The 13,225-nt window shown below is 38.1% G+C and overlaps 1 protein-coding gene and 1 pseudogene across 1 annotated transcript in view; both read left to right on the forward strand.

Annotated features, from left to right (window-relative positions):
- Positions 1–13,225, forward strand: part of RBPJ (recombination signal binding protein for immunoglobulin kappa J region) — a 111,978-nt gene that overhangs the window by 61,850 nt on the left and 36,903 nt on the right. Inside the window, exon 2 of the mRNA XM_052641600.1 lies at positions 6,889–6,927. Within this exon, the coding sequence (XP_052497560.1) occupies positions 6,889–6,927 (39 nt within the window). The remainder of the gene's footprint in view (positions 1–6,888; positions 6,928–13,225) is intronic.
- Positions 94–739, forward strand: LOC128049401 (deubiquitinase DESI2-like; annotated as a pseudogene).

Raw genomic sequence — 13,225 nt, forward strand, 5'->3', positions numbered from 1 at the left:
GCGACTAGCTTCCCGATGCTTCCGCCCTGGCTCCCGCCGGCCGGGCTGTGCGCTTAGGTCCCGGCTCCGGCCCCCGGAGGCGTCCGCGTGGGTGACAACGGCTTCGGCCCCGCGGAACGGAGCGGCTGGAGCGCGAGGCGGCGGCCGCCGGGAGGAGGATGGGGGCTAACCAGTTAGTGGTGCTCAACGTGTACGACATGTACTGGATGAACGAATACACCTCTTCCATCGGAATTGGAGTTTTTCATTCAGGAATTGAAGTATATGGCAGAGAATTTGCTTATGGTGGCCATCCTTATCCCTTTTCTGGAATATTTGAAATTTCCCCAGGAAATGCTTCTGAACTAGAGAAACATTTAAATTTAAAGAAGCTGTTGTTTTAGGGAGCACTGATTTTCTAGAAGATGATATAGAAAAAATTGTGGAAGAATTGGAAAAATACAAAGGCAATGCCTATCATTTGATGCATAAAAATTGCAATCACTTTTCTTCGGCTTTATCAGAGATTCTCTGTGGGAAAGAGATTCCTCGCTGGATCAGTCGGCTTGCCTACTTCAGCTCCTGTCTACCTTTTCTACAGAGTTGCCTCCCAAAGAAGTGGCTCACACCCGCAGCCCTGCAGTCCAGTGTCAGCCAGGAGCTCCAGGAGGAACTGGAGGAAGCAGAGGACGCTGCGGCCTCGGCCTCCATGGCCAGCACCCCCGCAGGCTCCAGACCTGGGTGCCACACCAAACTATAAACGTCTCCAAAGTCACACATTCAGAACTGTCTGTGCCAGTTGACTATCACTAGAGAAAAGTAAAAGAATAAACGTCCTTTGGATATTTTGTATGCAAAGATGGCTCTCCCCCAAATCCCAGTTTTTCAGCTCAGGATTATATTTGTAATCAAAAACAAAACAAAACAAAAAAAATCACTTGGCGCAGGAGGGGGAAAAAAAAATTCTAGTACTGTTTTTGAACTGTATACTACTTAGAGAAGATTTGGTATGAAGTGAAGTTGCTCAGTGTCCAGTTCTTTGCAACCCCATGGACTGTAGCCTACCAGGCTCCTCCGTCCATGGAACTCTCCAGGCAAGAGTACTGGAGTGGGCTGCCATTTTCTTCTCCGGGGGATCCTCCTGACCCAGGGATCGAACCCGGGTCTCCCGCATTGCAGGCAGATGCTCCACTATCTGAGGCACCAGGGAAGCCTGACAAGTGTATAAAACAAGTGTACTTTTCTCAGCTTGCTGTTCATTCAGTGTTGTATTTGCATGAAATTTGACTTCATTAGGAGTTTGGATTGTTCATGCTCTCTTCGATGTTACTTGAGTTAATAATTTATTTTAATCTCATTTCTGCATTAAGCAGAAAACTTGTGAAATTCAAAATACTAGAGGAAATTACTTTTAGTTCTACACCCAAGGGCAGAATAGTTTCCCACATGATTTGAGCCGGCTTTTGCATCTAGAAACTCAAGAGTTCTAATATCATCACTAGACAATATCCTAGCAGTGTAATTACTAAATTGTTCTATATTCAAAGTTTTTTCTTTTCTTTCCATAGCTCACCTTTTGGTTTTTGACTTGATTTTTCTCTTGTGAAGCATCTGTTAGCTAGAAAAGGTGTTAAGATGGTGAAGTTTTGGTAACTTTATCGTGTTTATCCTCAATATGTTTGTGATCATGTACTTCCTTAACAGATTGGTTAATATAGAAGAAATGTATCTGTTGTGGGGGAAACAGTATTACATGTCCACCATGAGCAAAAAAGAAGTAAAGTATGCAAAGTTCAACTCTTTTACTTACTTGAAAATTCTAATGGATTGGAGGATATGTGGGAACCTTATATAGGTAGGAAGTATATTTAGTGATTGATGGAAACTTTTGAAAAATCTTCAGCACTGCCAGGTGTATGAAAACAGATACAGTTAAAATAATATTTTCCCTAAGCTGAAACTTTTGAACTGTGGTGTTGGAGAAGACTCTTGAGAGTCCCTTGGACTGCAAGGAGATCCAACCAGTCCATTCTGAAGGAGATCAGCCCTGGGATTTCTTTGGAAGGAGTGATGCTAAAGCTGACACTCCAGTACTTTGGCCACCTCATGCGAAGAGTTGACTCATTGGAAAAGACTCTGATGCTGGGAGGGATTGGGGGCAGGAGGAGAAGGGGACGACAGAGGATGAGATGGCTGGATGGCATCACTGACTCAATGGCCGTGAGTCTGAGTGAACTCCGGGAGTTGGTGATGGACAGGGAGGCCTGGCGTGCTGTGATTCATGGGGTTTCAAAGAGTCAGACACGACTGAGCAACTGAACTGAACTGAATTGACTGCACATCTTATGAAAGTGTCTTACAGAAGAGTGGTCTAAACTTGATTGATCCGATTTATTTCTGGTTTTCAGTTGTCAACACATGTCAGTAGACATCTTGTTTTAAAAATAGATTAGAAGTAAAAATAAAAATTTTGTAGTGTCCCTACTCCCTACTGCAAAAGGGAGGAATAGGACTTAATCTTTAAATTATAATCAGTCTCTGAGTAATTGTTATCTGACTTGTCATTTCTGCTGAAAACTGGTTATTTTGATTGTATAATATAAATACTATATCATGAATTTTCTTGACTCACTCATGTTCAAAGATGGGCCTTCTTTCTGCAGAAGATAATTCCTGAAGTGTTATGTAGATCAGTAGAGGAAAGTGGCTCTTGATAAGTATAGGGTGCATATAGTATCTTGGTATAAGTTGACAGTTTTAAATATGTAGATCTATGAATTTAACTGAATAATTAGAATCTAGTTCAGTTGTGAGCTTCAGAGTTATACATTGCGAACCTACTAAACACTTTTATGAATTTTCTCAGAAAACCCTTTTCTTTTCAATGATTAAATTTACGTATTTTTAATCGAAGGATAATTGCTCTAAAATATTATATTGGTTTCTGCCATAGATCAACATAAATCAGCCATAGGTATACCTATGTATACCTTTCTCTCTCTAAACCTTTCGGCCGCCTTGCTCTGCATCCCAATCCTCTAGGTTGTTACAGAGCCCTTGTTTGCGTTCCCGGAGTCACGCAGCAAATTCCAGTTGGCTGCCTGTTCCACGTACAATAGTATATCTGTTTCTGTGTTGCTGTCTCCATGCTCCACCCCACCTCCCTCCCCACCGCCTGTGTCCATATGAGTCTGTTCTCTGTGTCTCCATTGCATCCTGCAAGTAGTTTCATAGGTACCATCTTTCTAGATTCCATATTTATGTGTCGAAACACAGTGCTTATTTTTCTTTCTGACTTTCATTCTGTATAATAGGCTCTAGGTTCATCTACCTCATTAGAACTGACTCAAATGCATTCCTTTTTATGGCTGAGTATATTCCATCCTGTATATGTACCACAGCTCCTTTCTCCATTCATCTGTCAATGGACATCTAGGTTGCTTCCATGTCCTAGCTATCGTAAATAGTGCTACAGGGAACATCGGGATACATGTCTTTTTCGCTCAGGTTATGTGCCTAGTTGTGGGATTGCTGGGTCATATGGTGGTTTTATTCCTAGTTTTCTAAGGAATTTCCATAGTGACTGAATATATATTCCCACCAACAGTGCAAGAGGGTTCCCTTTTCTCTACACCCTCTCCAGCATTTATTGTTTGTAGATTTTTTGATGATGGCCATTCTGTCTCTTGTGAGGGGATATCTCACTGTAGTTTTGATTTGTATTTCTCTAATGAGCAGTGCTGAACATCTTTTCATGTATTTATTAGCCATCTGTATGTCTCTTTTGGAGAAATGTCTGTTTAGGTCTTTTGCCCTCTTTTTGATTGGGTTGTTTGTTTTTGTGATATTTAGTTGTATGGACTGCTTGTATATTTTTGGAAATTAATCCTTTGTCAGTTGTTTCATTTGCTGTTATTTTCTCCATTCTGAGGGTTGTCTTTTCACCTTGTTTATAGTTTGCTTTGCTGTGCAAAAGCTATTAAGTTTAAGTAGGTCTCACTTGTTTATTTATTTATATTTATTTCCATTATTCTAGGAGGTGGGTCATAGAGTGTCTTGCTGGGATTTATGTCATGAAGTGTTCTGCCTGTTTTCCTCTAAGGGCTTTATAGTTTCTTGCCTTTCATTGACATCTTTTATCCATTTGAGTTTGTCTTTGCATATGGTGTTAGGAAGTGTTCTAATTTAATTCTTTTACATGTAGCTGTCCAGTTTTCCCAGCATCACTTATTGAAGAGACTGTCGTTGTCATATTGTATATTCTTGCCTCCTTTGTCAAAAGTAAGGTACCCATAGGTGCATGGGTTTATCTCTAGGCTTTCTATCTTCAGGAGACCCATTTTATTACCCTTCTACCATTCTATTAGATACAGTAATCATTACATTTAATGAGATCGGTAGAAGTGTGATGGCATATGCATTACAGAGAGGATTGAGTTTACAGACACTTACTGGAGATGCTTTATTATACACTGAAGAAGTGATTTAATCTTACTGTCATTTATAAGATTTCTAACCTTCAGATAGCACTCAGATAGAACAGTGCATCATTTTGAAATACTGTTCAAGCTCAGCAGGCAAATCTCTTTTTCATGTTTTCTCTGGGGGCAGGAGTGATGTTGCACAAGCAACATATGATTGTTGACTTCATTGAATGGGCAGTTCCAGAAAAGAATGTAGACAGACATTTGAATCAACATTCAGTTGACTTAATCTGATTTTTAAAGCATTTCAGAGTACCAGAAAACAAAGTTTGCTTTTGAATTTTGAGAGCAGTGGATCTTATTAGTTATATAATAGACCTATGTTAAATTATGTGTTAGATTCCAAAGGATGTGCGATGGTCAGAGTTATTAGCTAGTATGATTAGTATCGTGATTCTAACTGAAAAGTTTCATCTCATTAGTTAGCTGTGTCTCTCTAAAATTTTCACCATTTTAAGCTCTTAGATTCTCTCTATATTCTTTGCTTCTCTTTATAAAGTGTGACTCTGTTCTTAAATAAATATATGCAAAGAAGTAATTTAAAGATTGTCTTAAACTTTTGGGGTTTTGTAAAATATACTAAATCTAACCTAGTGAGGCACTTTCAAATTTTAATCATATGCTGCAATGGCAAATTTAATCAGCCTCAAAAATTGAAAAAAAATCTTTCCTGTGGAAAGTTTCAGGAATAGATTTTTGCCTTTAATTCCATAATTGGAATTCACATCATAGATTAACCAGTAGTTCAGTGTTTTAAAACCTTTGTCCTTCAGCAGCCTTGTTGATATTACTAAGTTATTGTGTTTATAGAAATCAAAGAGGATTACTTATTATTAATCCTTCTGACAAAAACTTGGGATTCTTTACTCATTTTGGGGTGCTATTTCAGTTAAAGCCACTTTTCAGTATTTTAGGATTAACTGAAATACCAAAATATTCAAGGGCAATTTCTTATAAACCAAGTTCATAAACAGTGTCATAGAATGTTAAATTACTCAACAGAATGAACTACATGGGATTTTAAGACTTTTGTCATCAATTTAATAATTGTGTAAAATACTGCAAATAGAGTAGAGAACTCTTAAGTCAAATTAGGCTTCTCAAACCTATAACCCGTTATGAACAAGTCACTTAACCTATTTATAACTGCAGTGTGGCTTTAAAAAGAAAGAAAAATTCTATTGATCTTTTTTCTTCAAGTGCTGTGTGCCTCTGCCCTGTCTTTCAGAAGACCTCGTTTTTTATTTCAGAGGAGACAAGTCATCACATAAGGAATAGTTTCTTCTTCCTCTTAAACTTGTTTATCTTTATTAATATCACACTTAATATCATTAGTTATTTTGGCTTAACTTTTATAACTAGAAAACAGTAATAATTACTAACATTTACTAATAATTAATAATTCCAGGTGTTTCAGGTGTTCTGTGTGTCTTCTGTATATTAGTTAGCACTTTTAATCCTTCAGCAACTCCTTGAGGTCAGTACAACCACTTTGTCAGTTTTGCAGATGAGGAAGGAAACTGAACTAGAGGGTCAGATAACTTCAGGGCTGCACGGGAAATAAACACTAAATCATAGATTTGAACTCAGCTGATTTACTCTTGGAATCTCTCTTACCACCCATGCTGTATTCTAATTCCAGCCTAAATTGTGCTAATCTTTGCTTGTGCTTTTTCTCTTGCCCTCTCGCAAACAAGGTACCGTCTTTCTGTGGTTCTATGCTAGAATATTTAGCATATTTCTTTTTGAAGGGCCATATATTATGAACTAATTAATTAGTCAACATCTAGGCTTAAATCTTAACTTTGCCTGCCACTTAGCTCACTTTGTGACATTGGGCAAGTTGCTTTCCACATCTTTAAAATGTGCTTTCCAGAATTATTTTATAATGGTTAAAAAGGGTTAGCAAAGGGTATAACATAATGCTTGCCACATGGTAAACATCTGTGAGATCTGTACCCCCTTGGGCTGTGAGGAATTTTTTGAATGCTGCAGATTATGTGAGACTGGAAGATCATCTTTTGTTAGGTGTTTTAGCAAGGTGTCTCTGGGAAGTAACTGCTGCTGCTGCTAAGTCACTTCAGTCGTGTCCGACTCTGTGCGACCCCATAGATGGCAGCCTGTCAGTCTCCCCCGTCCCTGGGATTCTCCAGGCAAGAACTCTGGAGTGGGTTGCCTAATCAGTGTAATACACACTCAGTGTGTGGATGTGTCAGTCCTACCTAGGGTCTGTTGTTTTGTTTAGAAACAATTTTAAACTCTGTATTTTGTTACTACTGAGTGTTGGTATTTACTGGAGGATTTCTTTTTACAGTGGCCTTTAGTAGGGTTGAAGTATAAGTTGTAAAGGAGGTTTCATGGTGTCTAAAATGTTGTGGAGTATGTCATATAGCCTATTTATTTATTTTTTTCTTATTTCTTCTAGAAAATTTGGTGAGCGGCCTCCACCTAAACGACTCACTAGGTAAGCATTATATTAGTCTTTTACCCAAACGTTTTATGAAAGTGTTATATCCTGTCATTTTGGAAACTCTGTTAGGTTTTAATTGAAAAGAAGTTACTCACATAATGGTATCTAGATCATAAGCCTATTTCCATCTTCCCTTCCTTGTATCACCCCCTTTTCTCTCCTACATAAAGCAAGATAAGATGATACAGTTCAAAGGGAAAATGAAACCTTTAAAGAGTTAATATTGAGTATTATATAGTTAATGTAACAAGGACTACAGCATAAGGATAGTTTCCTTTGTCTAGTTTCATTAGCCAATCAGAATTTGTTGATTACAACTGGGACTTGAAAGATACTTAAATGTTTTTAGAAAGAATTTTAGAACAGATTTTATACATTTTAATGACACTATAAATATTATACTGTTCTAATTATATAATTTGTACAGTGTGCATTTTAATTACATGTTAAATTTAAAAGTGTTAGTCTTGAAAATATTTTTTAAAATTTCTGATAGCCAGTGATTGTAAAATAAAAAGTAAGATGCTCAGTTCCACTGCTATAGTCCTGGAGATAATGCTACCCTGCCTTGTTAATATCTTTATAGAAAATCGTATGCATGTATAAACAGAGACGTGTCTGTTTTTTTCTTTTTGAAGTCTAGCATCATACTCTCAGCATTGTTCTTTAACTGTAGATCTTCTACCTTGCTCTCTTTAGTGTCTTCATAATTTTTCATTGTCTTCCGACCAATCTTTATTTAATTCACACACGTGGCTATTTGGGTCATTTCCACGTTGTTGCCATTATTAAAAAAGCTGTTTCACTCAAAGAATGATGGGGACCTGCCAGAAGGACACACAAAGGGAGCCAGTTTGAAGAGGCTTCTTTTAGCCAAATCATGGACACTTTGGTCATCAAAGTAAATAATGACAATAATAGATTAAAACCCACAAAATAAAATGACAGTTTAGAAGTCTATGCTGAGTTAAATAATTAAATAAGTGGAGGAAAGGCGATAGCTTCCCTTTACAGAAGAATTCCGCCTAATAAACGCAGAAGAAACGGTGAAGCTTATACCACACAGTGGCAGCCACTGCAGTGATCGTTTCGGGCAGCGCCATCAGCAATGTCTAAGCCACTGCCTAACGTCTGGTGAGAGACAGAGCTTGCTTATAGTGTCCAAGTGCATCTCACAAAGCATGTGTCAACTATAAAGAGAACAACAGTAACAGGACAGTGAGGGAATCTGACAGAACCCACCTTAATTAAGTGTTCTAAATTAACATCACCAATAATGGACAAATAAATTCCACATGCATCATGAAGAATCACGGTATAGCTTTGGTGTGATACTTGCCAAAATTGCATAAGCTGAAATCTAAGCTTAAGGAAACTGTCAGACAGACACAGATGGAAGGACATCCTATAAAGTAAACAGCATTTACTCTTCCAAATGTTTAAGATTATGAAGAATAAAGACTGCAGAGTACCAAAGTAAAGGAACCCCAGAGGTCACAACAGCTAGGTTACACATGACAGATTTAACTAAACTGGATCAGGAACAAATTTTTCTTGTGCTCTAAGGATGGAGTTGCCAAACATTTTCTCTAATGGATCAGATAATGAGAGTGTTAGGCTCTTTGGATCACACTGAGTTTGTTGTGACTTTTCAGCTCTGTTCTTGTGTCCCCAAATCATCCATAGACAATATGTAAATGAGTGGTGTGTTCATGTTCCAGCTCAGCTTAATTAAAATAACAAACAAAATGGAGGCTATCCTGATTTGGTCTGAGTTCAGAGTTTCTCAACGTTACTTCACACTTCCACCCCCAAATAAAGGATATTAGAGGGATAGTTGGAAACATCTGAATAAAAATCTATTGTGGAAGTATTGTATCAGTCATAATTGCATGTGATTGTATAAGACAATGTTTCTTGGCAGTAAACACAAGTTTTTGGGTAAAGTGGTTTTATGTCTATAATATGCTCTTAAATGGTTTTAAAAGTGTTTAATATACAAATATGGTAAAATGTTAACATTGGCTAGTCTGAGGGAAATGGAGACTAGGAATTGTTTGTACTACTGTTGTAACTTTATGTCTAAAACTCAAAATTTAAAAATATTTTAAGGCATATTTCAGATTAGGTGGGTTGGGAAAATGTAACTTACCTCACAGGTCCATGTAAACATATTGTCAACTACTTGTTTTTATATATCTTGAAGAAATTCTAACTGGAATTTGTTTAATTCACCTAATAGGCATTTTGAAATTTAAAATTTATTAGATAAATAATATTGAAGTGATGCCACTCAGTCGTGTCTGACTCTTTGCAACCCCGTGGACTGTAGCCCGCTCAGGCTCCTCTGTCCATAGGATTCTCCAGGCAGGAATACTGGAGTGGGTGGCCATTTCCTTCTCCAGGGAATCTTCCCAACCCAGGGATTGAACCTAGGTCTCCTGCATTGCAGGCAGACGCTTTATCCTCTGAACCACCCTAGATAACTATTTTCATTTCATTACCAGCAGCATTAGATTTGAGTGACTCCTAACAATAAGATATATTTTGATGAATAAATTAGTTAACTCCATAAAAATAGCAATCAGCAAAATGTATAAATGTTATAAATAATATAATAAATGGTAATAATATAAGGAAAGGAGGTTTTCCTTTCCTTAAGTGTATACAATGATATAATTAGGTCCCATCTACTTTATCATGGCTTTCCATTTACCCTTTAAGCAGTTTTCCCTGGTTAGAAAATTTTAGTAGCTTTTAGGACTTCTGCTTCTGGCCAAGATGGAGTAACAGGGACTGGAATTACTCTTCAGCTTGGAACAACTAAAAACCTGGGCAAAATATATGAAACAGCAGTTTTCAAGATATTGGATGGCAGGCAAGAAAGGACAGTGACCCTTGAGAGACAGGAGACAAATGAGGTGAGCCCCAGCTTAGTGCCTGGAGAAAGTTTCCAGTATATGATATAGGAAGGGGAATCCAGGTTGAGTCTGGTAAGCACCTTGAGTTGTGGAGATGAACTGGGAATGTAAGGAGGCTAATTAAAGTGGTCAGAATTCTTTGGGCAGAGGACTGGAGAGGAAAGAGCTATGCAGAGTGTCAGAGATCTTTAGGGGGTCCTCTGTCTAGTCTTGAGCTGAGTAGTGAACAAAACCTGTGTGAGTAGACTACCCAAGGCTGGGGGAAGATAAACCTAAAGAATTAGAGGAAAAAGAATTCCTAGAGCTCTCTCAATTCTATGAATTGTGCCTGTTGCCAGTAGTCAAAGTGGGGAAAATATCTCATAATTCACAGTGTATCAACTAGAGTATTCAGAAGAGTTTTGTTTCAGTGGTACAAAATTAGTTCAGTTCAGTTCAGTCGCTCAGTCGTGTCCGACTCTTTGCGACCCCCTGAATTGCAGCACACCAGGCCTCCCTGTCCATCACCAACTCCCGGAGTTCACTCAGACTCGCGTCCATCGAGTCTGTGATGCCATCCAGCCATCTCATCCTCTGTCGTCCCCTTCTCCTCCTGCCCCCAGTCCTTCCCAGCATCAAAGACTTTTCCAGTGAGTCAACTTTTCACATGATGTGGCCAAAGTACTGGAGTTTCAGCTTTAGCATTATTCCTTCCAAAGAAATCCCAGGGCTGATCTCCTTCAGAATGGACTGGTTGGATCTCCTTGCAGTCCAAGGGACTCTCAAGAGTCTTCTCCAACACCACAGTTCAAAAGCATCAATTCTTCGGTGCTCAGCCTTCTTCACAGTCCAACTCTCACATCCATACATGACTACTGGAAAAATCATAGCCTTGACTAGACAGACCTTAGTCGGCAAAGTACTGTCTCTGCTTTTGAATATGCTATCTGGGTTGGTCATAACTTTTCTTCCAAGGAGTAAGCGTCTTTTAATTTCATGGCTGCAATCACCATCTACAGTGATTTTGGAGCCCCCCAAAATAAAGTCTGACACTGTTTCCACTGTTTCCCCATCTATTTGCCATGAAGTGATGGGACCAGATGGCATGATTTTCGTTTTCTGAATGTTGAGCTTTAAGCCAACTTGGCCTAGACTAAATGCTGCTCTGGTTCCACCTTAAAACCTTAAGCAAGTTTGAAAGGATCAAACATTTCCTAAATAACTTAATTTAGAACTAGAACAAAGCTAGAGAATATTTAAAGAATGGAAAAATATGAAGCACTCAGAAAGATGGTAAAATTCATTGTATCTTAACATATGGTAAAAATAAAAAATGTAGGAAAATGATTCATAATGAGAAAAACCAGTCAATTAAAACCAACTCAGAAATGACACAGATGATAGAAAATGGCATTAAGACTGTTAATTATATTTGTCTTCTTTATGTTTAAGAAGCTAAGATCAGGACTGTACAAAATTTTTGTCAAAGGATAAAATGGTAAATATTTTTGTTTTTGTGGCCTGAACAGCCTCTGTTGTAACTAACTTTGTTGTAGTGCAAAAGTAGCCAGAAACAATGTCTAAATGAATGGATATTACTGTATACTGGAGTATAACTTTATTTCTACTATAGATATAGATGGTAGGTTGCATTTGGCCTATAGGCTATAATTGCAGATCCCTGAGCTGAAAGAGAGATTGGAAGTTAAATAAAGGACATGGAAGATTAAAAGAAAGAGAAGATCCAATTCACATTTGTAGAGATGAAAACTAAACTATTTAAATGAAAAAATACACGTGCAGTATTACTCACAGATACATGCTATTGAAAAAGAGATTAGTAAACTTGAAGGCATACCAATGGAAGCTATCCAGAGTGAAGCACACAGAAAAAATGTCTGAAAAATATCATTAGTGAACTGTATTTTATTTTCAAATTGAAGTCATTGAAGGGGAAGAAAGAAACAGAAAGTAAAGTTGCTCAGTCATGTCTGACTCTTTGCGACCCCATCAACTGTAGCTTGCCAAGCTCCTCTATCCATGGGATTTTCCAGGCAAGAGTATTGGAGTCGGCTGCAAGAGATAATGAGTGAAAATTTTCTAACTTTGGTGAAAACTATAAAATAACAGTTCTAAAACTCAGTGAACCCCAAGTGCAAAAACTATTACTTTTTTTTCCTGGAAACACCTCATCATCAAACTGCTTAGTTCAGTTCAGTTCAGTCGCTCAGTTGTGTCCGACTCTTTGCAACCCCATGAACCGCAGCACGCCAGGACTTCCTGTCCATTGCCAACTCCCAGAGTTTACCCAAATCCGTGTCCATCGAGTCGGTGATGCCATCCAACCATCTCATCCTCTGTCGTCCCCTTCTCCTGCCCTCAGTCTTTCCCAGCATCAGGGTCTTTTCAAATGAGTCAGCTCTTCACTTCAGGTGGCCAAAGTATTGGAGTTTCAGCTTCAACATCAGTCCTTCCAATGAACACCCAGGACTGATCTCCTTTAGGATGGACTGGTTGGATCTCCTTGCATTCCAAGAAACTCTCAAGAGTCTTCTCCAACACCACAGTTCAAAAGCATCAATTCTTCGGTGCTCAGCTTTCTTTATAGTCCAACCCTCACATCCATACATGACCACTGGAAAAACCATAGCCTTGACTAGACTGCTTAACCTCAGTGATAAAGAGAAAATATTAAATGGAACAGAGAAAAGTGATACATTATATACAGAGGAACAAAGATAACATGACAGAGGTTTTTCATCTGAAACCTTGCTAGGAAGAAGAGGACAGTGGAACAAGAGTATTTAAGTTCTCAAGGGGGGAAAATATGGCAACCTAGAATTCTAGTCCCAGCAAAGGCAGAAACAAAGACAGTTTTCGACATAAGAAACTGAAAAGGAATCAGTCATAAACAGGCCTGAGCTTTAAGAAGTGCTAAAGAAATCTTTTATGCAGAATGATAAGGAATTTTGTATCTCTGGGAGTGTATGGAGGTTGGACAGTGTAATTCAGAGTTTCTTTCTTAAAAAAAATAATCTTTTAAACCTACCCTATTCTAATCCCTGTCTTCCAAATTAAGCAGTAGTTTATAAAATATGTTGTCATTTAGAGGATGATCTTTTAGGTAGTGTTCTAAAAATACTATTTTACTGATACAGAGTTAATATTTTTGATTAAGTATAGTTAATACTATGTACTGTTCAGCATTTCACTTTTTAAAAATGCTACATTCTTCTGGATATATAGATGAATACATATGGTAGAAATTGAATGCTAACTCTCAAGGGCATCCCACTCTCTTGAAAATAGTCCCCTTAGAGTGGATCACAGGTAAAACTGACTTTACTTGACTGTGGATTAGGTTTTGTACTGAGATACAGAAACAACTGGCA

This window comes from Budorcas taxicolor, chromosome 6 (assembly GCF_023091745.1).
Source record: "Budorcas taxicolor isolate Tak-1 chromosome 6, Takin1.1, whole genome shotgun sequence".
Classification (NCBI taxonomy): Eukaryota; Metazoa; Chordata; class Mammalia; order Artiodactyla; family Bovidae; genus Budorcas; species Budorcas taxicolor.